The 25,868-nt window shown below is 55.3% G+C and overlaps 1 protein-coding gene across 1 annotated transcript; it reads left to right on the top strand.

Moving 5' to 3' along the window:
- The first annotated feature begins 8,532 nt into the window (after window positions 1-8,532).
- LOC128902499 (maternal embryonic leucine zipper kinase-like) lies at window positions 8,533-14,501 on the top strand. The gene is made up of 7 exons (XM_054185647.1): window positions 8,533-8,645; window positions 8,937-9,022; window positions 9,488-9,604; window positions 10,089-10,232; window positions 11,841-11,909; window positions 13,049-13,141; window positions 14,316-14,501. The coding sequence occupies exons 1-7, from the start codon at window positions 8,582-8,584 to the stop codon at window positions 14,499-14,501; spliced, it is 759 nt and encodes a 252-aa protein (XP_054041622.1). The 5' UTR covers window positions 8,533-8,581.
- The last annotated feature ends 11,367 nt before the right edge of the window (window positions 14,502-25,868 follow it).

Genomic DNA, 25,868 nt, shown 5'->3' with positions numbered 1-25,868 from the left:
GTAGGGCAAGGAAGGGACCCCGAGAGCCCCGCTCTTGGCAAATGCCTCACCTGCAAGATCATCTCCAATCTCAACAGGGTGGAACTCGGCGAAGCACCAGACATCACCACCTCCAGCACTCCGTTCAGAGTCTTCAGGATCTGCAAGAGGACAGAGCAGGTGGCACGCTTGCCCTGGCCCTTCTTCCTTGCAGGGAGCTGGCTTGAACGCCTTCCACCCGAGGCGGGCTTCAGCTGCCCGCTGCGCCCGGGAGAGGCCTCAGGCTCTCCCTGCTCTTCCTTCTTCCCCTGTTGTCTTCCTGCAGCCAGAGGCGGCTAGGAAAACGTGTGCGGGGACTGAGTGGCAGGATCTCCCCGTAGCTCAAACCCGGGCTTACCGCAGCATCCAGGGAAGCGCCTTGGCCGTCCCCGTTCTCTGCTGGGTCAAGACAGCAGATGTCACGGATGCAGGGGCAGAAGTTCTCGTGCACCAGGCCCTCAGTGTCTTCGCTGCAAGGAGAGAAGGTGCCGGTTGGATGCCGGGGTTTCCACGTCGGGAAGGTGGTCGCAGGCGTCGGGGCTGGCAGTCCCCAGGGTGGTACCCGTACGAGGTGGGGAAGGGATGCCTGGAGGCACGTCCTCCTTCCCCGGTGCCGCTGAGGCAGGGACAGAGGGCGGTCCTGGCCGGGGGAGCCCGAGCCCCTTTCCGCCTCCTGCCTCTCCCTTCTGGGGAAGAGCTAAGAGGTAGCGGGGAGCCCCCGGGCAGCCTCTGCCCTCCCATCTGGCGCACCCATGGGGGGCCAAGCGTGAGGGAGAGCAGAGGCCCAAAGGCAGTGGTGCCAGGGTCTTGCCGGGATGGGAGATGCCTGCTGCCAGCAGGCCCACGCCGTGGGGGGCCCTGGCCAGGTCAGGGTCTGGGGCAGGTACCTCATTGCGGCGATGGCAAGCATGGCTTCCTGCCACATCACGGCATCCGTGCTGTGAGGAGACTCCTTTTTCCAAAGGGCCTGGAGAGGGACAGCACGGGCAGGATGGAGCAGCAGGGCTGCCAGCGGCCAGCACCAGTCTGCAGGGCGGGCACTGGCCCCCAGGGCAGCCCCTCGCGTGGCACTGGCCCCGTGGCAGGCAGGGCTGTGCCCAGGGAGGCCCGTCTCGCCCTCCCCTGTGCCCAAGGGCACGTGTGCTGTCTTTACCGCTGGGCTGGCGCTCAGCCAGCGCTCAGCCAGCGCTGCCCCCTCCCTCGGCCCCGCTGGGTGCCCTCACCTCCATTTTCTCCACCAGCTCATGCACTGATCTGAGGTTGGGCCGGTACCTGCCCTGCAGCCAGGCTGTGCAGAGCATGCGGATGGAGACCAGGAACCTCACCTTGGAGGCCTCTTCCTGACAGCCAGGGAGCAGAGAGACAGAGAGGGAGGATGAGGGCCAGAGCAGGGCCAGCAGGAGCGGGGCCTCGAGGGGTGCAGCGATGGCGCAGGGGGCCGGGGGGGGAGCAGCCCTGCACAGCCAGCAGTCCCCCTAGGGCCCGCGCGCAGGCAGCAGGCACGGCAGCACGCGGCCGGCAGCCGCGGGCAGAGCCTGCCTGGCAAAGGCTGCCGTTACCCTTTGGGTGCCGTCGAGGAAGGCCAAGACGTAGGTGTGGGCTTCCTTCTCCTCGCCCTTCAGCCAGCAGCTGGCGGCAGAAGCAGCTCCACCTGATGAGGAACAAGCGCGGGGAGAGCTGTAGCCGCGGCAGGAGGCAGAGGGAAGAGAGGGGCCCCCTCTCCAGCCCTGCGCCCGCTGCCCTGCTCCCAGCGAGCCCTGGCCCGGGGTGCTGCTGCCCCGTCTCCCCCGGGATGGTGCTGGCAGCAGGGCGGGAAAGGCCCCAGCCCGGCAGCACTGCTGCCTCCCGCCGGCCCAGCGGCCTCTCCCTGCCCTGCTCTCTGCCCCGAGGCTGGAGGTGGTCCCCTGGGGTCCTCTCGCTACTCACTCATGGCGGGGATGCCGGGGCTCTTCTCCTCCTCCGCTTGGAGCATGAGGAGGCTGGCGCAGCCCAAGTCCTCGCTCTGCACCCGGCGTTGCCTGGGGCTTTCTGGCCGCTGATGGTCCTCGGCGGCCACCCCGGCCCTTTGGTCCTCTGCCGCCTCAGGTGCAGGGCTGCTCCGAGGGCAACCGCTCGCCGTCCTGCGGGACAGAGGAGAGGGCTGAGGGTGGGGAGGGGGCTGCCCACGGCGAGCGGCCCCAGCGCGGTGCGGCCTGGCCCGAGCAGGGAGGTGGTGGGTGGCAGGGGCTGGGCAGGGCTGGGGGGAACTCCTGCAGGACGCCGTTTTCCAGCGGGCAGTCCCCCCTCGCCCAGCCGGCCCTGGCGCCGGCTCTCCTGCCCCCAGCCCCTGCGGAAGGGCCTGCTGGGCCCGGGTGCCCTGGGGTCCCTGTGGCCCTGGCCCGGCCCAGAGCCGCACTCCTACCTGCTGCGGGACACCCTGGCCCTGGGGGGGGAACGTGGCAGGGGTCGCAGGGAAACACGCGTTCTGCGCACAGGGACTCTCGCACGTGCCGGATCACCCATGTCCACTCTTCACGAGTGTCCGGGACACTGTGGGGCTGCCATGCGCATGCTGCTGGACATCACCAGCTGTCACAAGGGTAGGTCACCAAGGGCCCATTGTGACCCGCCACCCCTGCCGGGAGGGGCAGCCCATCCTGCCCCCCGCTGGGACCTGGGCTCTCCCAGGGGAGTCAGCCCACCGCTGGCTCTGGCCGCAGCCTGCGGTCCCTCTGCGCACGTCCCCTGCCGCAGGCAGTACTCTGCGGCCCCTTTGGCCTGAGGCCTGAAACCCGGCTGTGTGGTCAAAGGGCATCCTGCCACCACCCACCTGCAGAAATACGTCCAGACCTCTGCCAGGAGCATGAATCCTTCCCATCGTTGGGGAAGATCAGGTCCGAGACTGCCTGAGGAACCCGAGCATACCTAGATGTTTACTGATATTAAAATTACTGATTATTATTATTGATATCCCGAGTTACTGGGTGCTGGTTTCGTTTGGGATGGAATCGACCTTCTTGCGGCAGCTGGCGCAGCGCTGTGCTTTGGGTTTGGGATGGGAATGGTGTCGGTAACTCTCACAGTTTTGGCCACATTGGCCGATGGCCGGCGACAGATGCTCTCCCCCCACGTCTTGCACAGGGAGAGGAGGAGGAGACATAAAGAGACTTACGAGTTTAGAAGAAAGTAAACCACTTTAATGTGATATTAATAATAAAATAAAAAGGAAATAATGAAATAGACACAGCATATACAAAGCCGTACCAAGCTCCCAGGATGCCGTCACCGGCAGGCACTGGGGAAGTCCCAGACTGGACTCGGAGACGGGTGGGAGCTGGATTCCAGAGCCGGAGCCGGGAGCACGCGGGTGGGGATCCCAGGCCGACGAACAGACAGGGCCCTGCTGGGACGCTGCCCATTGAAGAGAGCGAGCTGACCCTTTGATCCCTCAGCTTTCATACTGAGCATGGGACAGGTGGGCTGGAATACCCTGTTGGCCAGTTTGGGGTCCCCTGTCCCGTCCGCTCCTCCCCTCCCCGCAGGTGGGACCCCTCTGCGCTTTTCCGCTTCCCACCCTCCAACGGGGCAAATAACGAAATGAGCTGAGCTTGGGTGTTACGGCAGTAAGTATAAGCAAGAGCCTCCCTGCGTGCCGCTCCTCGGCACAAGCTGCAAACGTTGGTCTTATCGCACCGAGAACGAACCGTTTTCGGCACAACGTGCTGTTAATTTCAGAGTGAGAAGAGGCCTAGCTCAGAAGTAAAATGACTGAACGCACAGTTGGTTTGGTTTTACCTCAAACCAGGACATTCCACTCCTTATTCCATACCATTTGCGTCGTGCTCAGATCACTGATACGTTTATCTATCAAACCTACACGCACGCGTAGATCGATCGATAGACAGACAGACAGACAGACAGACGGAGGTTACTCAGTTATATCTTGACTTTATACAGAAAAGTTCACTGAGTCCATTTAGTTCATAACTGTAGCGTTTCGTCTACCATAGTAGACTCTCAGGGTAGGAAAGATGAATGAAATTCATTGTGGGCCATGCCCCTGGGTAGCATGTCCATCTCAAAGAGTTTTGCTGGATGACACTTGATGAAGTTGGTTCAGGTTCATTACTACTACGTTACCCTGAAAAACACTGATAGAACACCGTTAGTGTCATATGACAATATCATGCGATTCAGAATTAAGTATTCCCACCCGGGGTCAAATTTCCTTGGGGTACACATTGATCCTCTCCGTTCTTCAGCATCACCCACCAAGTGCAACCAGGTCCTTGAGCAAAAAGAGTCCCACAAACGGGTTTGCCTTGGCCTGAGGCAGGAAAAACCCAAACAGTTTTCCCTAACGTATTCCTTTCACGCACCACAGGGACTTTATCCCCTTCTACTATACGTAAAAGGCCTGATTGAGCTGGAGCAGCTCGATTGATGGATCCCCTGGTGTTAACTAACCAGGTGGCTTGTGCTAAAGGCTTGTCCCAATTTTTAAAGGATCCACCACCCATTGCATTCAGGTAGTTTTTAACAATCCATCGTATCGCTCAACTTCCCTGGAAGCTGGTGCGTGACAGGGGATATGACATACCCACTCAACGCCACGTTCTTTGGCCCAAGTACTTATAAGACTGTGTTTGAAATGAGTCCCATTGGCTGACTCGGTTCCTTCTGGAGCACCATGTCGCCACGAGACTTGCCTTTCAAGGCCCAGGATGGTATCGCGGGCAGTGGCGTGGCGTACGGCGTAGCTTTCCAACCATCTGGTGCTTGCTTCCACCATTGGAAGCACGTAACGCTTACCCTGACGGGTCTGAGGGAGCGTGATGTAGTCTATTTGCCAGGCCTCCCCGTATTTATATTTCACCCATCATCCCCCACACCCCCAAGGCTTCAACCGTTTAGCTTGCTTGACGTCAGCGCATGTTTCGCAGTCAGGGGTAACCTGCGCGATAGCATCCGTGGTTAAATCCACCCCTCGGTCACGAGCCCATTTGTATGTTGCATCCCTTGGTGACCTGAAGTGTCGTGGGCCCACCGAGCTAAAAACAGTTCACCTTTACGTTCCCAGTCCAAACGTGTCTGGAAAATCTTAGCAGCCTGATCCACTTGCTGATTATTTCGATGTTCTTCAGTGGCTCGCCTCATGGGTACATGGGCATCTACATGACGTACCTTCACCACTAGTTTCCCCAGCTGGTCAGCAATATCTTGCCATACTTCAGCAGCCCAGAGGGGTTTACCTCTGCGCCGCCAGTTGCTCTGCTTCCACTGTTTCAGCCGTCCCCACAGAGCACTGGCCACCATCTATGGGTCGGCATAGAGATAGAGTGTCGGCCACTTTTCTCGTTCAGCAATGTCTAAGGCCAGCTGGACGGCTTTTACCTCTGCAAATTGACTCCATTCACCTTGTCCTTCAGCAGCTCCTGCGACTTGTCGTGTAGGACTCCGCACAGCAGCTTTCCACCTTCGATGCTTTCCTACAATACACAAGACCCATCAGTGAACAAGGCGTACTTGCCTTCTCATTAGCTGAGAGCGCATTGTACGGTGGGGCTTCCTCAGCACGGGTCACCACCTCCTCTGGTGGCATTCCAAAGTCTCTGCCTTCGGGACAGTTTGTGATCACTTCTACGATTCCTGGGCGATTTGGGTTTCCTATTCAAGCTCGCTGAGCGATTAAGGCAACCCACTTACTCCAGGTAGCATCAGCGGCCTGACGAGCAGAAGGAGCTTTAGCCTTGAACATCCAGCCCAGCACTGATCATCGGGGCACCAGGAGGAGCGGTACCAGTTACCCCTCAAGCAGCTCCAACTCCTTCATATGCCGCCAAGATTTCTTCCTCAGTTGGGGTACGGTTGGCCTCGGATCCTCTGCATCCCCGACTCCAGAATCCTAGGGGTCGACCTCCAGTCTCCCCTGGTGCTTTCTGCCAGAGGCTGCAGGCAGGGCCATTGTTCCTGGCTGTTGTACAGAGCACATTTTTAACATCCCATCCTGTTTGGAGTGCTCCAAGGGCTACTGCACGCACAGTCTCTTGTTGAATTTGCCTCCAAGGCCTGTCGTTGCTCAGGAGCCCACGTAAACTCCTTTTTCTTTTGAGTCGCTTCACAGAGAGGTTTCACAATCTGACTACAACCTGGCATGTGCATTCTCCAGAAACCCACCACACCTAAAAAGGCTTGTGCTTCCTTTTTGTTCGTAGGTGGGGACATAGATGTTATTTTGTTAATCGCATCCCTTGGGATCTGGCGACACCCATCCTGCCACCCGATTCCTAAGAACTGGCTACTTCAGGCTCTTTGTGTAGCAAAACTTGCTTTCAAAATAATCTTGACTACCTTCTTACCTTTCTTAAAAACCTCTTCTGCTGTATTACCCCACACAATGATGTCATCGACGTACTGCCGGTGTTCTGCAGCTCCCCCCTTCCCCAGTGCCGTCTGGATCGGGCCATGGCAAATAGTGGGTTATCTACATCCATAACGAAATTATCGCTCTCTAAACCAGCTCTGGGGTTTAGAAAGCCGACATTAGTTTATTTACAGCACCGGGTGCATGGGGGATACCTCCTCCTGTCATGCACAGCCATCAGAACTCTCCGTGTGATTTTTATACACGTTTTACAACATCGCTATAACGTTAGTACCTCCCACCCCTATTTGATTGGTTAGTAACTCACATACAGTTACACCGTCAAGTTACAGCTACCACACATGCTCAAGGGAAGGGTCTTCACCTGGGCAAGGGTTGTCTTGACCTATGGGCGTGATTTTTAGTATTCTAATGAAGGTAGTTCAGCTTGGGACACTAAGAATTTTCACTTTCCTGACAAGTCGGCTAAACGTCTCAAAACACGTAGATTAGTACCATCCTCAAGGTCCTTACGCTCCACGTGCTTCCTGGAGAATGATGCACGACTTGCCTCCCTTGATGAGGAGTTCTTTTAATTAGCTCATGCCTGATAAAGTCGGGGGTAGAATCTTCATTATTTGTGAGAACTCCCATAAGGCCTTCCAACCCTAGCTACTAATAACATTTCAGGGATGTGCTTTGCTAACAGCAGGGCTGTGTTTGCACCCCTGGGGCAGTCAGTTCCAGGTGTACTGGATGCCTCTCCAGGTGGAAGGCTTGCTGATCACGCCTTGGGTCTCCAGCCGACGAACCAGGTTCCGGATGGGAATCGGGGACTCTCGGCTGGTGCGATACTGTCGCTGATGCACCCCTGATACCATGAGCCGGTGATTAAGGACTCTCTAAGACTCGGTTTTGGAGTGTCAAAGCAGGCATTCTTTATTGCAGCGCTGGGCGCACAGGGGATCGCTCCGCCTAGAGTGCGCGCCGAGTTGCTCAACTACAAAGGCTACAAGCAATCAGAATATACACATTAATTACATTTCCCAGAAATGACTAACATACTCCTATTAGCACCTACAACTCATTAATATGTAAATGTCCCTGATGCATGCGCATCCGTGTCCGTTGGTGGTCTTCCAGGGTCCTCTGGTGGTCGTCAATAGTCTTCCTCACCGTGTCTGCTGGTTGAACTCGGGTACAGTTGCACCCGCGCACACTCCGTTCGTCTTTTGGCTTAGTTTGCAACTCCAGTTCTCACCAAACTAGCTTATTCTAGCATCTCTCCCATCTACTCTCCTCAAGGATACAACGTCTCAAGACTTCCTTGTATCCAACTAAACCCAGCAGACGTCTAACCCATCCGCTTACAAAGCGTTTCAAACTTAGCTACGTTACTCCAGTAAGGAGGGAACCAGATGTTCTTTTCAACCGGGTATCAGTGAGGCCTGAGGGGCTTTCCACCCCAGCCTTTTGTGCTGTTCAAGGCTACTGTATCACCAGCGAGGGTATCACCCTGGCAGCAGCCATTGGGTGTTCTTTAACCTTCTTTAACCTTTAACCTGTTCTTTAACCTTCAGCAGTCCCGCCACAGAAGGGTCAGCTGAAAGACCAGATAAGGCAGGCAGCTGTGTCATGTCCTCAGTCCCTCCAGCTGCCATACCAAAAGCCCACCCGTACACTTTTGGGTCTTTGAAATACCCTCTCTTGAGATAGTTTACGCCAAGGATGCGCGGAGCGCCTGGGCCAGTCACAACGGGGTGCATCTGCCATTTATTCCCAGGCCGGCTCACTTTGGCCGAACTACAGTCAGTTCTTGAGACCTGTCACACCAGAAACAGCAACAGATTTTGTTCCTTTATGATTCAATGGCAACAGGGTACACTGCGCACTGGTGTCCACCATGTCTTTATGCTTTTGTGGCTCTAATACGCGAGGACATCGAATCCATAGAGCCCAATAAACTCGGTTATCCCTCTCCTCCTCCTGGCTGGAGGCAGGGCACCTCTAATGTTGAGGGCTGCCCCGTCTGGTGAATTTCCCGCTGGGGGTGTAGCGCTTGGTCATCAGCGCAGGTCGCCCCCCGCCCCGGCCCGCGCTGGGCTGCAGTAAATGCGTTTTCCGTTCCAGAGTCTGCTCAGCATGGAGAAGCCCAAAGGCCGGCTGCAGTTTCTCCTCACAGGGGCTGAGAAGAATTGCCAGGTCCCCGTTCCTCTCAGAATGGCTTTAGGTGATTATGAGGAAATTCTCAAGTGCTACGAATTACGTGAAACGATTGGAACAGGTAGGCCTGATCCGTGGGCACAACCCGATGCGCGCGCCCTGTCTGACCGCTCTCGTGCTTCCCTAAGCACACGTTAACTGTTGCTGTCGAAGGCACGGGGCACGTTTCTGTTGTGTGTTTTGCGTGGCAGAGCTCTGGCAGTGTCACTGAAAGTTGGCGTCAGTGATCGCTTCTTGCTGTAGTGAAGACGCTGCCTGCGGTGTGTGTGACACATCCGCTGCCCCTGTGAGATTATAGGCAAGAAAACGTGTCCTCACGCTGAGCTTTCAACGTCTCTTTTTCCAATCCTAGGTGGGTTTGCAAAGGTGAAACTCGCACGCCATCTCCTCACTGGTGAGAAGGTTGCCATAAAAATCATGGACAAACTTGCTCTGGGGGTAAGCCATGAGATACTTACAAGTTGGTGGGACCTTCCGCTGCCCTTGCGGAGTTCTTGAGAACACAGGGGTGCGACGTGTCAAAAGGCAGCCTGCCTGCCCTTTGGGCTATTGGTGGATGCTGTAGTCTTGAAAGAATATTAATCTCGTGGCCTCTTGTGGGGAGGGCGACATTCTCTGGCTGTAAAATTGAGGAAGTTACAGATTATTACAGTAATTTGAACAGAACGCTGGTGAGAATACTAGCTGTTTTTCGGCTGCCCCTCTGGGTTCGGCTGATCAATGTGCCGGAATTGTAGGAGAGTAACGGCAGAGCTGCTGCTGGGTTGAATTTGGGCACTTGAATTGGGTGCTGTCGTCTTCGCGCTGTGGAACTTTGTATTGCACGGTAGTCTGGTGCTTACTGTGATGGACAAGCCTTCCCAGTAGCTGGCAATTTCATGGCTTGCTGTTGTGGTCTCTTAGGATGACTTGCCTCGTGTTAAAATAGAAATTGATGCCATGAAGAATTTAAGGCACCAGCATATTTGCCAGTTGTATCACGTGATAGAGACATCTGAGAAAATGTTCATGGTCCTAGAGGTAAGCAACGGTGTTTCTCCTGTGGCAAAGGTTCCTGGTTTTCGCTGTAGCAGTAGCTGATAACAGAGTTCAAACGAAACAATTCTTAGGAAGTTACCTGAATGATGTGCATGTTCTCTCTTCCTGTAAAAGCCGCTCTTTGCTGTTGACAAGAAGTGAAATAACTGTAATTGCTACCTTGTGCTTCAGTTATTTTAAAAGAGCACCAGGAGGGTACGTAGGGCCCTGGAACTCTGGCGTGGTTGTCACCTCCTGGGCAGTTTGTGTGGCTGTGCCATTAGTGTGATGTATCTGTCGCAGCGCATCAGGCAATAGTCAGGCTCCTCGGCTGCTCTGGTCTGCTGCGATGCCGGCTGAGGGCACGTTTGGGGGACACCTGGGCGCTACCATGATAACGCAGAGGGATGGAAGAGCGTCCTCGCACTGCTGTTTGGATTTCCTTACTGTATTCTCAAGGTATTCTCTTTTTCCTGTCTTTGTGCAGTACTGTCCTGGAGGAGAGCTCTTTGATTACATCATTTCTAAGGATCGCCTTTCAGAAGAGGAAGCTCGTGTGTTTTTTCGGCAGATTGTTTCGGCGATTGCTTATGTTCACAGCCAGGGATATGCCCACAGGGACCTCAAACCAGTAAGCCTGAAGAGTAGCTAGATTTGCATGAGTGATAACGAACCCTCGCTTTCATTTCTCCATTAGGAGCTGGAGTAAGTTATGCCTTCTCTGTTCTCTGGTGCTTAGAGCTCTTTATCTAGCGTCTTCTGAAAGAGCATTGTTTCAGCTTGCTACTGTGTTCCTCAGCTGAGCTGGATGTGTCTGTATCTGAGGAAGGAGCTTCCCTCGGCTTCCTCTGAAAGGGAAGCAGAACAACATGCTTCAGCTGTGAGTGGAGCGGAGAGAGGAATCTGACTTGGAATGTTACTTAGACGTTTTTGTTCTCCCCTTCGTTGCAGCTTGTACCTGTAGAGAGACTTTATGGTGCCACCGCTTTTTGTTATGCCTTTTGTTGTGCCTTTTGTTGTGCAAACCGCTGTATGTGCATGCCCAAAGGAAAAAGTGACACGGATAATTTAAACAAGCGGTGGTTAGACAGAAGGTGCAGGGGGAGCTGCAGGCGACTGGACCCATCCTGTGGCTTTGCTGTCATTGCAGGGTTTAGGGCATCATCATCCCTAAGCATCAGTGTAGGTAATGGAAGACCTGAGTCCCTTTCTCCTTGACGGGGTTAGAAATTTGCATTTTTACAGATGCTGGCATCTCTGAGAAAAGCAACTGTTTTAGCGCACAAGCGTTTTCCTAGAGAGCTCCTGAAATCTTTGCCTCCGAAGAACTTCTCCCCAAACAAAGCATCGTATGTACCTTTGTGAAGGAGCTGGCTTTGCAGTTGGCGAGCGGACGGATTCATAGGCTTGTGTGATAACTTGGGTGGGAAGTGGCTTCTAGAGGCTTCTGTTGGAACCTTCCGCTCAAAGCAGTGTCTGACCAAGCTTCTTGGGCCTTATCCGTGTCACATCTTCGACCTCTCCCAAGGATGAGGCAGCACGATCTCTCTGGGCAATCTGTTGAGCCCTTCACTGTCCTTATGAGGAGAAAGGCATTTCCTTAGTTCCAGTCTGAACCTCTCTCCATGCCTGTTGTCTGTCAATTCTCCCACCGTGCGCTGCTGTGAAGAGGCGAGTTCTGTCTTCCTGCCCTCCGGGGAGGTATTAAAAGGCTGCCACGACATCTCCGCTGAAGCTTGCTCGTCTACAGGCTGAAGGAACACCTTTCCCCCAGCCTCTCGTTGAGCAAGCGCTCCAGCCCCCTGAGCACACTGCTGGCAATCCCCAGAGCTTACTTCAGTTGTATGGCCTTCCTGCGCGGGGGGCAGAAGCTGGTTGCGCTGTTGTCGCTGTGCTGAACGGAGGACTGGAGTGACTCCGCCAGCCGACTCGCTGTGCTCCTTTGAACACAGTCCGTGACATTGCCGACTGCCTTTTCTGCCAGAGCAGGCTGCTGCCTCACATCCAGGTTGCTGTCTATCAGCCCTGCCCCACCCCCCAGACCCTTCTCAGCAGGTAGGAACTGGGATTCCCCATCTGGAATACGGGGTATGTTTGGTAACAACCGATCAAAATCTCCAGAGGAGCGATTTAGGTAAATTCTAGCTGCTAACAACACGAAGCAATAAGGTGAAAGAAAACGTGCTCCCTTGGATACTTAGGTTATAGAAGCATTCGTTACCGCTTTCTCTGTTACCAGGAAAATCTGCTGATTGACAAGGAGCATAATTTGAAGCTGATAGACTTCGGACTTTGTGCCAAGCCAAAGGTAAGAGTATCAGTTGCTCTCACAGAGTAGAGCTAAATTAGCTGCTGCACGCACATAAAAACCGCGCGTTTGACTTCAGAGGGCAATGCAGAGACTCGCCCAAAGATCCTAAATTCAAGCTGTTTGCGTAGTTGTCGTCCGGTCACTAATTACGGGGTAGGGCGCTAGCTGCGTGAGAGAGCAGTTAACTGCGTGTTACGACCAAACTGTTAGATAATTTTCTCCTCTTACATTTCCCATTTTATCATAAGTTAAGGCAGAGATCATCTTGTGCGTATCGCACTGCTGTGCCCTGCAAAGACCTATAATATAAAGCTGATGTTGGCATGCATTTCTCTGTAATGAGTTTCAACGGTGTATGTCTTTTTCAAAAGATATGTGTGTACATGGAGATGTGGATCGAGTCAAATAGTTTATTCCAGTTACACTTACAAATCCTCTGGTTCCACGTGCTTGTGCTGAGTAGTTTCCCGAGTTTAAAATCGGTTTCTAGGAGGCCTTTCTATTTGTCAGCTTAACGTGCAAGCTGGGTGCTGTTAAGCAATGGTTTAGTGGCAAGAAGGTCTTACAGATCCAAAGACAGTTGCTTGTCCTCAGATCGTGTTACTTAACTCAAGTTAGTCTTGATTCCCTGCAAGATGCTCTGTTAGACCGCCATCTCGGTGGTCTCATGTCATCTTATTCTGACTTGCTTGGAACACAGCCCAGGCAAAGTAATAATGTGGTTTTGACAAGGAAGTCGTCTTAGTTGTTCTTCGTGAAGTTATTGTCTTAAATATTGGTATAAATAACCAGCTGGCCTCATGCCCAGTAGCTCTTGGATCACTTCTTCCCAAGTTCCATCTCTCTTCTCTCCGCAGTTGCAAAGGAAAGTATTCTTACCAGAGGAGGAGCTGCGGAAAAGGCTGCTAGGATAATAGGTGAATGAGCAGCTTGGGATCTGAATGATTATAGGGTCCTCGTGCTCTTAGACAACTTTGCTATTGAAGCGTATATTGCACCAAAGCGAACGTCAGGTGGATGCAGATGCATGGCAGAGGAAGATGAAGCCTCTGAGGCCTCTAATATGGCATGGGTGGAAGACTTACGCTGTGTTAAAGCCGATGCTTCTGTGTGATGGCTTTTCTGCGTTCTTCTAGGGTGGCCTTGACAACCGTCTGAACACGTCCTGCGGAAGCCCAGCTTATGCAGCACCGGAGCTGATCCAGGGCAAAGCCTATATTGGCTCAGAGGTATGGAGCACCGGTTTGGGTTAGGGGGGTTCCGCCACCTCCCCCTGCCCCCCTGCCGGGTATTTAAGTATTTAAAGGTGGTGAAGTTCAGTTGTGCTCACTTGGTTTCTCTCTCAACTACTACTGGATAACATTGCCCGGATCGTTTTCGGAAGCTGTGTGTCTGGCCTCAACAGTCACAGCCTGGAACAGCACGTAGTGCTTTTGGCCGCAGGTCGTGTCACTGGCTGGTTTGTCTCTGACTAGTCCTTCGCTATCGCCATTTGTTGCTCTGTATTTTAGTGCCCTACAAAACAGTAACTTAAATGCCTTCCTTCTGCTGCACGTTCTGTGGAGCAGTGATTTATTCTGTTAATTATCCAGCTCTTGTGGCCAAGTTTTATGCAGTTTCAGTATTTTGTGTGCTTTACCAGGTCTGTCTTTGGCTTGAAATTCGTGTATGGAAACTTGCTCTCTTCATACTGTGCAGCGTAGTAAAATTTGAGAGAGAAAAACCGTGGAGTTTATCCAGCTTTGATTCCATGTCTAGAACGTGGTACTCGCCTTTGTTCATCTATCCAAACTGTTGTCGTTGCAATCCCTTCAAACTTCCTAAATTGTTGGGCCGTGGGATGGAGTCGGTCTTTTTTCCTTTTGCATACTTTTGCACCACTGTCCTCAGCCTCTCACTCCTGCTTTCTTTCTTGTTTTGCGTGAAGTCTGGTGCTTTGCGAGCCTCCTTACCTATGGTCTAAGTGGGGATTACAGTATGAGGCGGTATGAGGCATGTGGACCTTGTCGTGCCTCTACGAGCAGAGAAGAAGCAGCAGGGCTTTCAGGTTGATGGCACCTGTGCTGGCGGCGGCTGTCATCCGTAATACGTTACCATAGGAAATCCCGTGCGATTCCTAGTTGGATTTCATTTTTGCCAGCAAAATCCTTGTAGATTGAAGGTAATGCAGCAATTTAGTGACCTGAGGGGAGGATACTTGTTTTACTGGTGCTCTAGCTTGAGTGAATGGAAAATGGAGTTTGGGTTGCGCGCTCGCACTTGGAATGTAAGCATTCTGTCCAGAATTAAGGAGCCTACTTCACATGAGCTGTATGTGGGCTTTGCCAAAGGGGGACAATATTACCTGTCTACCCTGTTTTGGATAGATCATGTTCGCAACTTCCACTTGCGTTTATTTTGTAGGCGGATATTTGGAGCATGGGAGTCCTGCTGTATGCTCTGCTGTGTGGCTTTCTCCCCTTTGATGATAACAGCCTCATGGCAGTCTACAGGAAGATCACGGTAGGTATTGGTGCTGGAATACGCTGGGAACAGACATTGCTAAGCATTACAAGAGGTCTTTGCTTTCCTGATGGCAGAACCTGTTGAGCTGTGCCTCGTGCGAAAAGGCATAGCTGCTGCATTTTGTTACACTGTGCTACTTTTCCTATCAATATTTTGTGCGTTTGTTTCTGTCTTCAGTTGTCCTTTGCAGTACTCTAGCTGGGTCCTGTAAGAAGGTAGGAAACTGAATTTCAGGAGAAGCATTGTCTTGCTGGTGGGCTGGATTTTTGTGTCTGAGCCTTGATCTGGCTTCTCCCTTTATTGTATGGAATAGAATTGCAACTATGTAATTTGATTTGCCAAAAATAATGTTCTTGCACGTCAGCTATTCTCATCACAGAATCCCAGAATAGCAGGGGTTGGCAGGGACCTCTGGAGATCATCCCGTCCACCCCCCTGCCAGAGCAGGGTCACCCCGAGCAGGTGGCACAGGAACGCGTCCAGGCGGGTTTGGAATGTCTCCAGAGACGGAGACTCCCCCACCTCTCTGGGCAGCCTGTGCCAGGGCTCTGCCACCCTCAAAGTAAGGAGGTTCCTCTTCATGTTGAGGTGGAACTTCCCATGGTCAAGTTTGTGCCCGTTACCCCTTGTCCTGTCCCGGGGCACCTCTGAAAAAAGCCTGGCCCCATCCTCCTGGGGACTCTTGTGACTGGCCTAGGCGCTCTGTGCATCCTTGGCATCCTCAATTTTACAGCCAGAGAATGTCGCCCTCCCCACAAGAGGCCACGAGATTAATATTCTTTCAAGACTACAGCATCCACCAATAGCCCAAAGGGCAGGCAGGCTGCCTTTTGACACGTCGCACCCCTGTGTTCTCAAGAACTCCGCAAGGGCAGCGGAAGGTCCCACCAACTTGTAAGTATCTCATGGCTTACCCCCAGAGCAAGTTTGTCCATGATTTTTATGGCAACCTTCTCACCAGTGAGGAGATGGCGTGCGAGTTTCACCTTTGCAAACCCACCTAGGATTGGAAAAAGAGACGTTGAAAGCTCAGCGTGAGGACACGTTTTCTTGCCTATAATCTCACAGGGGCAGCGGATGTGTCACACACACCGCAGGCAGCGTCTTCACTACAGCAAGAAGCGATCACTGACGCCAACTTTCAGTGACACTGCCAGAGCTCTGCCACGCAAAACACACAACAGAAACGTGCCCCGTGCCTTCGACAGCAACAGTTAACGTGTGCTTAGGGAAGCACGAGAGCGGTCAGACAGGGCGCGCGCATCGGGTTGTGCCCACGGATCAGGCCTACCTGTTCCAATCGTTTCACGTAATTCGTAGCACTTGAGAATTTCCTCATAATCACCTAAAGCCATTCTGAGAGGAACGGGGACCTGGCAATTCTTCTCAGCCCCTGTGAGGAGAAACTGCAGCCGGCCTTTGGGCTTCTCCACGCTGAGCAGACTCTGGAACGGAAAACGCATTTACTGCAGCCCAGCGCGGGCCGGGGCGGGGGGCGACCTGCGCTGATGACCAAGCGCTACACCCCCAGCGGGAAATTCACCAGACGGGGCAGCCCTCAACATTAGAGGTGCCCTGCCTCCAGCCAGGAGGAGGAGAGGGATAACCGAGTTTATTGGGCTCTGTGGATTCGATGTCCTCGCGTATTAGAGCCACAAAAGCATAAAGACATGGTGGACACCGGTGCGCAGTGTACCCTGTTGCCATTGAATCATAAAGGAACAAAATCTGTTGCTGTTTCTGGTGTGACAGGTCTCAAGAACTGACTGCAAGTGAGCCGGCCTGGGAATAAATGGCAGATGCACCCCGTTGTGACTGGCCCAGGCGCTCCGCGCATCCTTGGCGTAAACTATCTCAAGAGAGGGTATTTCAAAGACCCAAAAGTGTACGGGTGGGCTTTTGGTATGGCAGCTGGAGGGACTGAGGACATGACACAGCTGCCTGCCTTATCTGGTCTTTCAGCTGACCCTTCTGTGGCGGGACTGCTGAAGGTTAAAGAACAGGTTAAAGGTTAAAGAAGGTTAAAGAACACCCAATGGCTGCTGCCAGGGTGATACCCTCGCTGGTGATACAGTAGCCTTGAACAGCACAAAAGGCTGGGGTGGAAAGCCCCTCAGGCCTCACTGATACCCGGTTGAAAAGAACATCTGGTTCCCTCCTTACTGGAGTAACGTAGCTAAGTTTGAAACGCTTTGTAAGCGGATGGGTTAGACGTCTGCTGGGTTTAGTTGGATACAAGGAAGTCTTGAGACGTTGTATCCTTGAGGAGAGTAGATGGGAGAGATGCTAGAATAAGCTAGTTTGGTGAGAACTGGAGTTGCAAACTAAGCCAAAAGACGAACGGAGTGTGCGCGGGTGCAACTGTACCCGAGTTCAACCAGCAGACACGGTGAGGAAGACTATTGACGACCACCAGAGGACCCTGGAAGACCACCAACGGACACGGATGCGCATGCATCAGGGACATTTACATATTAATGAGTTGTAGGTGCTAATAGGAGTATGTTAGTCATTTCTGGGAAATGTAATTAATGTGTATATTCTGATTGCTTGTAGCCTTTGTAGTTGAGCAACTCGGCGCGCACTCTAGGCGGAGCGATCCCCTGTGCGCCCAGCGCTGCAATAAAGAATGCCTGCTTTGACACTCCAAAACCGAGTCTTAGAGAGTCCTTAATCACCGGCTCATGGTATCAGGGGTGCATCAGCGACAGTATCGCACCAGCCGAGAGTCCCCGATTCCCATCCGGAACCTGGTTCGTCGGCTGGAGACCCAAGGCGTGATCAGCAAGCCTTCCACCTGGAGAGGCATCCAGTACACCTGGAACTGACTGCCCCAGGGGTGCAAACACAGCCCTGCTGTTAGCAAAGCACATCCCTGAAATGTTATTAGTAGCTAGGGTTGGAAGGCCTTATGGGAGTTCTCACAAATAATGAAGATTCTACCCCCGACTTTATCAGGCATGAGCTAATTAAAAGAACTCCTCATCAAGGGAGGCAAGTCGTGCATCATTCTCCAGGAAGCACGTGGAGCGTAAGGACCTTGAGGATGGTACTAATCTACGTGTTTTGAGACGTTTAGCCGACTTGTCAGGAAAGTGAAAATTCTTAGTGTCCCAAGCTGAACTACCTTCATTAGAATACTAAAAATCACGCCCATAGGTCAAGACAACCCTTGCCCAGGTGAAGACCCTTCCCTTGAGCATGTGTGGTAGCTGTAACTTGACGGTGTAACTGTATGTGAGTTACTAACCAATCAAATAGGGGTGGGAGGTACTAACGTTATAGCGATGTTGTAAAACGTGTATAAAAATCACACGGAGAGTTCTGATGGCTGTGCATGACAGGAGGAGGTATCCCCCATGCACCCGGTGCTGTAAATAAACTAATGTCGGCTTTCTAAACCCCAGAGCTGGTTTAGAGAGCGATAATTTCGTTATGGATGTAGATAACCCACTATTTGCCATGGCCCGATCCAGACGGCACTGGGGAAGGGGGGAGCTGCAGAACACCAGCAGTACGTCGATGACATCATTGTGTGGGGTAATACAGCAGAAGAGGTTTTTAAGAAAGGTAAGAAGGTAGTCAAGATTATTTTGAAAGCAAGTTTTGCTACACAAAGAGCCTGAAGTAGCCAGTTCTTAGGAATCGGGTGGCAGGATGGGTGTCGCCAGATCCCAAGGGATGCGATTAACAAAATAACATCTATGTCCCCACCTACGAACAAAAAGGAAGCACAAGCCTTTTTAGGTGTGGTGGGTTTCTGGAGAATGCACATGCCAGGTTGTAGTCAGATTGTGAAACCTCTCTGTGAAGCGACTCAAAAGAAAAAGGAGTTTACGTGGGCTCCTGAGCAACGACAGGCCTTGGAGGCAAATTCAACAAGAGACTGTGCGTGCAGTAGCCCTTGGAGCACTCCAAACAGGATGGGATGTTAAAAATGTGCTCTGTACAACAGCCAGGAACAATGGCCCTGCCTGCAGCCTCTGGCAGAAAGCACCAGGGGAGACTGGAGGTCGACCCCTAGGATTCTGGAGTCGGGGATGCAGAGGATCCGAGGCCAACCGTACCCCAACTGAGGAAGAAATCTTGGCGGCATATGAAGGAGTTGGAGCTGCTTGAGGGGTAACTGGTACCGCTCCTCCTGGTGCCCCGATGATCAGTGCTGGGCTGGATGTTCAAGGCTAAAGTTCCTTCTGCTCGTCAGGCCGCTGATGCTACCTGGAGTAAGTGGGTTGCCTTAATCGCTCAGCGAGCTTGAATAGGAAACCCAAATCGCCCAGGAATCGTAGAAGTGATCACAAACTGTCCCGAAGGCAGAGACTTTGGAATGCCACCAGAGGAGGTGGTGACCCGTGCTGAGGAAGCCCCACCGTACAATGCGCTCTCAGCTAATGAGAAGGCAAGTACGCCTTGTTCACTGATGGGTCTTGTGTATTGTAGGAAAGCATCGAAGGTGGAAAGCTGCTGTGCGGAGTCCTACACGACAAGTCGCAGGAGCTGCTGAAGGACAAGGTGAATGGAGTCAATTTGCAGAGGTAAAAGCCGTCCAGCTGGCCTTAGACATTGCTGAACGAGAAAAGTGGCCGACACTCTATCTCTATGCCGACCCATAGATGGTGGCCAGTGCTCTGTGGGGACGGCTGAAACAGTGGAAGCAGAGCAACTGGCGGCGCAGAGGTAAACCCCTCTGGGCTGCTGAAGTATGGCAAGATATTGCTGACCAGCTGGGGAAACTAGTGGTGAAGGTACGTCATGTAGATGCCCATGTACCCATGAGGCGAGCCACTGAAGAACATCGAAATAATCAGCAAGTGGATCAGGCTGCTAAGATTTTCCAGACACGTTTGGACTGGGAACGTAAAGGTGAACTGTTTTTAGCTCGGTGGGCCCACGACACTTCAGGTCACCAAGGGATGCAACATACAAATGGGCTCGTGACCGAGGGGTGGATTTAACCACGGATGCTATCGCGCAGGTTACCCCTGACTGCGAAACATGCGCTGACATCAAGCAAGCTAAACGGTTGAAGCCTTGGGGGTGTGGGGGATGATGGGTGAAATATAAATACGGGGAGGCCTGGCAAATAGACTACATCACGCTCCCTCAGACCCGTCAGGGTAAGCGTTACGTGCTTCCAATGGTGGAAGCAAGCACCAGATGGTTGGAAAGCTACGCCGTACGCCACGCCACTGCCCGCGATACCATCCTGGGCCTTGAAAGGCAAGTCTCGTGGCGACATGGTGCTCCAGAAGGAACCGAGTCAGCCAATGGGACTCATTTCAAACACAGTCTTATAAGTACTTGGGCCAAAGAACGTGGCGTTGAGCGGGTATGTCATATCCCCTGTCACGCACCAGCTTCCAGGGAAGTTGAGCGATACGATGGATTGTTAAAAACTACCTGAATGCAATGGGTGGTGGATCCTTTAAAAATTGGGACAAGCCTTTAGCACAAGCCACCTGGTTAGTTAACACCAGGGGATCCATCAATCGAGCTGCTCCAGCTCAATCAGGCCTTTTACGTATAGTAGAAGGGGATAAAGTCCCTGTGGTGCGTGAAAGGAATACGTTAGGGAAAACTGTTTGGGTTTTTCCTGCCTCAGGCCAAGGCAAACCCGTTTGTGGGACTCTTTTTGCTCAAGGACCTGGTTGCACTTGGTGGGTGATGCTGAAGAACGGAGAGGATCAATGTGTACCCCAAGGAAATTTGACCCCGGGTGGGAATACTTAATTCTGAATCGCATGATATTGTCATATGACACTAACGGTGTTCTATCAGTGTTTTTCAGGGTAACGTAGTAGTAATGAACCTGAACCAACTTCATCAAGTGTCATCCAGCAAAACTCTTTGAGATGGACATGCTACCCAGGGGCATGGCCCACAATGAATTTCATTCATCTTTCCTACCCTGAGAGTCTACTATGGTAGACGAAACGCTACAGTTATGAACTAAATGGACTCAGTGAACTTTTCTGTATAAAGTCAAGATATAACTGAGTAACCTCCGTCTGTCTGTCTATCTATCGATCGATCTACGCGTGCGTGTAGGTTTGATAGATAAACGTATCAGTGATCTGAGCACGACGCAAATGGTATGGAATAAGGAGTGGAATGTCCTGGTTTGAGGTAAAACCAAACCAACTGTGCGTTCAGTCATTTTACTTCTGAGCTAGGCCTCTTCTCACTCTGAAATTAACAGCACGTTGTGCCGAAAACGGTTCGTTCTCGGTGCGATAAGACCAACGTTTGCAGCTTGTGCCGAGGAGCGGCACGCAGGGAGGCTCTTGCTTATACTTACTGCCGTAACACCCAAGCTCAGCTCATTTCGTTATTTGCCCCGTTGGAGGGTGGGAAGCGGAAAAGCGCAGAGGGGTCCCACCTGCGGGGAGGGGAGGAGCGGACGGGACAGGGGACCCCAAACTGGCCAACAGGGTATTCCAGCCCACCTGTCCCATGCTCAGTATGAAAGCTGAGGGATCAAAGGGTCAGCTCGCTCTCTTCAATGGGCAGCGTCCCAGCAGGGCCCTGTCTGTTCGTCGGCCTGGGATCCCCACCCGCGTGCTCCCGGCTCCGGCTCTGGAATCCAGCTCCCACCCGTCTCCGAGTCCAGTCTGGGACTTCCCCAGTGCCTGCCGGTGACGGCATCCTGGGAGCTTGGTACGGCTTTGTATATGCTGTGTCTATTTCATTATTTCCTTTTTATTTTATTATTAATATCACATTAAAGTGGTTTACTTTCTTCTAAACTCGTAAGTCTCTTTATGTCTCCTCCTCCTCTCCCTGTGCAAGACGTGGGGGGAGAGCATCTGTCGCCGGCCATCGGCCAATGTGGCCAAAACTGTGAGAGTTACCGACACCATTCCCATCCCAAACCCAAAGCACAGCGCTGCGCCAGCTGCCGCAAGAAGGTCGATTCCATCCCAAACGAAACCAGCACCCAGTAACTCGGGATATCAATAATAATAATCAGTAATTTTAATATCAGTAAACATCTAGGTATGCTCGGGTTCCTCAGGCAGTCTCGGACCTGATCCTCCCCAACGATGGGAAGGATTCATGCTCCTGGCAGAGGTCTGGACGTATTTCTGCAGGTGGGTGGTGGCAGGATGCCCTTTGACCACACAGCCGGGTTTCAGGCCTCAGGCCAAAGGGGCCGCAGAGTACTGCCTGCGGCAGGGGACGTGCGCAGAGGGACCGCAGGCTGCGGCCAGAGCCAGCGGTGGGCTGACTCCCCTGGGAGAGCCCAGGTCCCAGCGGGGGGCAGGATGGGCTGCCCCTCCCGGCAGGGGTGGCGGGTCACAATGGGCCCTTGGTGACCTACCCTTGTGACAGCTGGTGATGTCCAGCAGCATGCGCATGGCAGCCCCACAGTGTCCCGGACACTCGTGAAGAGTGGACATGGGTGATCCGGCACGTGCGAGAGTCCCTGTGCGCAGAACGCGTGTTTCCCTGCGACCCCTGCCACGTTCCCCCCCCAGGGCCAGGGTGTCCCGCAGCAGGTAGGAGTGCGGCTCTGGGCCAGGCCAGGGCCACAGGGACCCCAGGGCACCCGGGCCCAGCAGGCCCTTCCGCAGGGGCTGGGGGCAGGAGAGCCGGCGCCAGGGCCGGCTGGGCGAGGGGGGACTGCCCGCTGGAAAACGGCGTCCTGCAGGAGTTCCCCCCAGCCCTGCCCAGCCCCTGCCACCCACCACCTCCCTGCTCGGGCCAGGCCGCACCGCGCTGGGGCCGCTCACCGTGGGCAGCCCCCTCCCCACCCTCAGCCCTCTCCTCTGTCCCGCAGGACGGCGAGCGGTTGCCCTCGGAGCAGCCCTGCACCTGAGGCGGCAGAGGACCAAAGGGCCGGGGTGGCCGCCGAGGACCATCAGCGGCCAGAAAGCCCCAGGCAACGCCGGGTGCAGAGCGAGGACTTGGGCTGCGCCAGCCCCGTCGTGCTCCAAGCGGAGGAGGAGAAGAGCCCCGGCATCCCCGCCATGAGTGAGTAGCGAGAGGACCCCAGGGGACCACCTCCAGCCTCGGGGCAGAGAGCAGGGCAGGGAGAGGCCGCTGGGCCGGCGGGAGGCAGCGGTGCTGCCGGGCTGGGGCCTTTCCCGCCCTGCTGCCAGCACCATCCCGGGGGAGACGGGGCATCAGCACCCCGGGCCAGGGCTCGCTGGGAGCAGGGCAGCGGGCGCAGGGCTGGAGAGGGGGCCCCTCTCTTCCCTCTGCCTCCTGCCGCGGCTACAGCTCTCCCCGCGCTTGTTCCTCATCAGGTGGAGCTGCTTCTGCCGCCAGCTGCTGGCTGAAGGGCGAGGAGAAGGAAGCCCACACCTACGTCTTGGCCTTCCTCGACGGCACCCAAAGGGTAACGGCAGCCTTTGCCAGGCAGGCTCTGCCCGCGGCTGCTGGCCGCGTGCTGCCGTGCCTGCTGCCTGCGCGCGGGCCCTAGGGGGACTGCTGGCTGTGCAGGGCTGCTCCCCCCCCGGCCCCCTGCGCCATCGCTGCACCCCTCGAGGCCCCGCTCCTGCTGGCCCTGCTCTGGCCCTCATCCTCCCTCTCTGTCTCTCTGCTCCCTGGCTGTCAGGAAGAGGCCTCCAAGGTGAGGTTCCTGGTCTCCATCCGCATGCTCTGCACAGCCTGGCTGCAGGGCAGGTACCGGCCCAACCTCAGATCAGTGCATGAGCTGGTGGAGAAAATGGAGGTGAGGGCACCCAGCGGGGCCGAGGGAGGGGGCAGCGCTGGCTGAGCGCTGGCTGAGCGCCAGCCCAGCGGTAAAGACAGCACACGTGCCCTTGGGCACAGGGGAGGGCGAGACGGGCCTCCCTGGGCACAGCCCTGCCTGCCACGGGGCCAGTGCCACGCGAGGGGCTGCCCTGGGGGCCAGTGCCCGCCCTGCAGACTGGTGCTGGCCGCTGGCAGCCCTGCTGCTCCATCCTGCCCGTGCTCTCCCTCTCCAGGCCCTTTGGAAAAAGGAGTCTCCTCACAGCACGGATGCCGTGATGTGGCAGGAAGCCATGCTTGCCATCGCCGCAATGAGGTACCTGCCCCAGACCCTGACCTGGCCAGGGCCCCCCACGGCATGGGCCTGCTGGCAGCAGGCATCTCCCATCCCGGCAAGACCCTGGCACCACTGCCTTTGGGCCTCTGCTCTCCCTCACGCTTGGCCCCCCATGGGTGCGCCAGATGGGAGGGCAGAGGCTGCCCGGGGGCTCCCCGCTACCTCTTAGCTCTTCCCCAGAAGGGAGAGGCAGGAGGCGGAAAGGGGCTCGGGCTCCCCCGGCCAGGACCGCCCTCTGTCCCTGCCTCAGCGGCACCGGGGAAGGAGGACGTGCCTCCAGGCATCCCTTCCCCACCTCGTACGGGTACCACCCTGGGGACTGCCAGCCCCGACGCCTGCGACCACCTTCCCGACGTGGAAACCCCGGCATCCAACCGGCACCTTCTCTCCTTGCAGCGAAGACACTGAGGGCCTGGTGCACGAGAACTTCTGCCCCTGCATCCGTGACATCTGCTGTCTTGACCCAGCAGAGAACGGGGACGGCCAAGGCGCTTCCCTGGATGCTGCGGTAAGCCCGGGTTTGAGCTACGGGGAGATCCTGCCACTCAGTCCCCGCACACGTTTTCCTAGCCGCCTCTGGCTGCAGGAAGACAACAGGGGAAGAAGGAAGAGCAGGGAGAGCCTGAGGCCTCTCCCGGGCGCAGCGGGCAGCTGAAGCCCGCCTCGGGTGGAAGGCGTTCAAGCCAGCTCCCTGCAAGGAAGAAGGGCCAGGGCAAGCGTGCCACCTGCTCTGTCCTCTTGCAGATCCTGAAGACTCTGAACGGAGTGCTGGAGGTGGTGATGTCTGGTGCTTCGCCGAGTTCCACCCTGTTGAGATTGGAGATGATCTTGCAGGTGAGGCATTTGCCAAGAGCGGGGCTCTCGGGGTCCCTTCCTTGCCCTACCCGAAAGAGAGGTGGCCTTCTGGAGTGTGCACGGCCCAGCCTGGAACCGGAGCAGTAGAAGGAGTCCCAGCATCCTTCCCCGCTCCCCTGCTCTGGCAGCTGGCGCTGCTGAGCCACTGCCCTTGCCGCCCGCCCCGTGCCTGCTCTCCTCCCCAGAGGGCAGCAGGGCAGAGAGCTGCTGGGACGTGGCCTGGTGCGAGGGGAGTCCAGCCCTGAAGCTGCGGGGGCAGAGGTGCTGGCACCTGCCTGGGGCAGGCCCCCCTGGGGGTTCCTGTCCTCCCGCAGAGGGGACACGTGGCCATCTCTGGAGGGGCGTGTGGGAAGGGGCAGAGGTGGTTGGGAGGGTGGGATCCGGCTACCTCCCTGACTGCCGCAGGTCACCAGCTGTTGGCAATGGTCCCCGAGGCTGTGAGGTGGCCGGACCCTGATCCAGGCTTCCCCCTGTGCAGGGGAAGCCTCAGCAGCACATGGTGTTAACCCAGCAGGCGCGCGGCAGAGCCACCGCTCTGGCTCGTTTCCCAAGGATGACCGTCCGCTTTTGCCTTCCCAGGTCCTGATGCCCCTCATGACATCCCCGGAGGTGGCTAGGCGCCAGAGGGCTGTGCGGAGGATTGTCAACCTCACCCAGTTCCTGACACTCTCTTGCATGCGGGAGGTAAGGGGCCTGCAGTGCAGGCGACCTCTCGGCACCCCTCACCGCGTCCTGCTGCCCCAGCGTAGCCGGTAGCGCTGGGCTCCCCGCAAGGGAAGCCTGGCCTGAGGGCAGGGTATTTGGCAATGCTCAGCCCTGCGCCAGCATCTTTGCCCTTCCCTCTGGGAGCTGCTCCCTCCCGTGCCTTTTTTCCGGGAGCCAGCTCCGTCCCAGGGCGCAGAAGCGTTTTGCAGGCCCGGCCCTGGCAGCCCTCCCTGCCTCCCTGCCTCCCCTGGGCTTCTGCCCAGCACGCTGCTCGCCCTGAGACGGCTGCCGCAGGCTGGGTCTCCACGGGGCACAGCACAGGGCAGAGCCCTCCAAAGCTCTGGCTACTGCTCCGTCCTCTCTCCCACAGGACTTGCCCTGCGGAGACAGAAGGAGGTCCTTCTTCCATAGGAAGCCTCTGCCATTCCTGGGGCAGCTGATGGGGCTCCTCACCCTGTGCTGCGCTGAGGAGGACCAGGAGATCAGCGATGGGGCTGCGCAGGCGCTGCGTGCCTTCCACAGGTTCTTCCTGCTGCGAAATGGTAAGAGAGGCCGGGGCGGGCTGGGGCCTCCCAGCCACAAGGACCCAGGCATGGCGCCACACTGCCTCGGCGCACCCCCTCTGCTAGAGGAAGGGGCAGCGAACTCCTGCGAGGCTGGAGCAGGGCAGCAGCTGGGGGCCTGTCCCGAGAACCCTTGGGCTGGAGAGCCTGTGGCAGCGGCACGCCCGGCCTTCTCTCCTCCTCCCGAGCAGAACACCAGACCCCACGCTCCTGCCCTTCTGCAGCCTAAGAGGTGGTTTCCCCTCCTCCCCTGCCACCCCGGCACACCTCCGGCTCCCCACAGAATGGAGAGCC

This window comes from Rissa tridactyla, chromosome Z (genome assembly GCF_028500815.1).
Source record: "Rissa tridactyla isolate bRisTri1 chromosome Z, bRisTri1.patW.cur.20221130, whole genome shotgun sequence".
NCBI lineage: Eukaryota > Metazoa > Chordata > Aves > Charadriiformes > Laridae > Rissa > Rissa tridactyla.
Note: the sequence above shows the minus strand (reverse complement) of the source record. Positions and strands in the feature narration are given on the sequence as shown.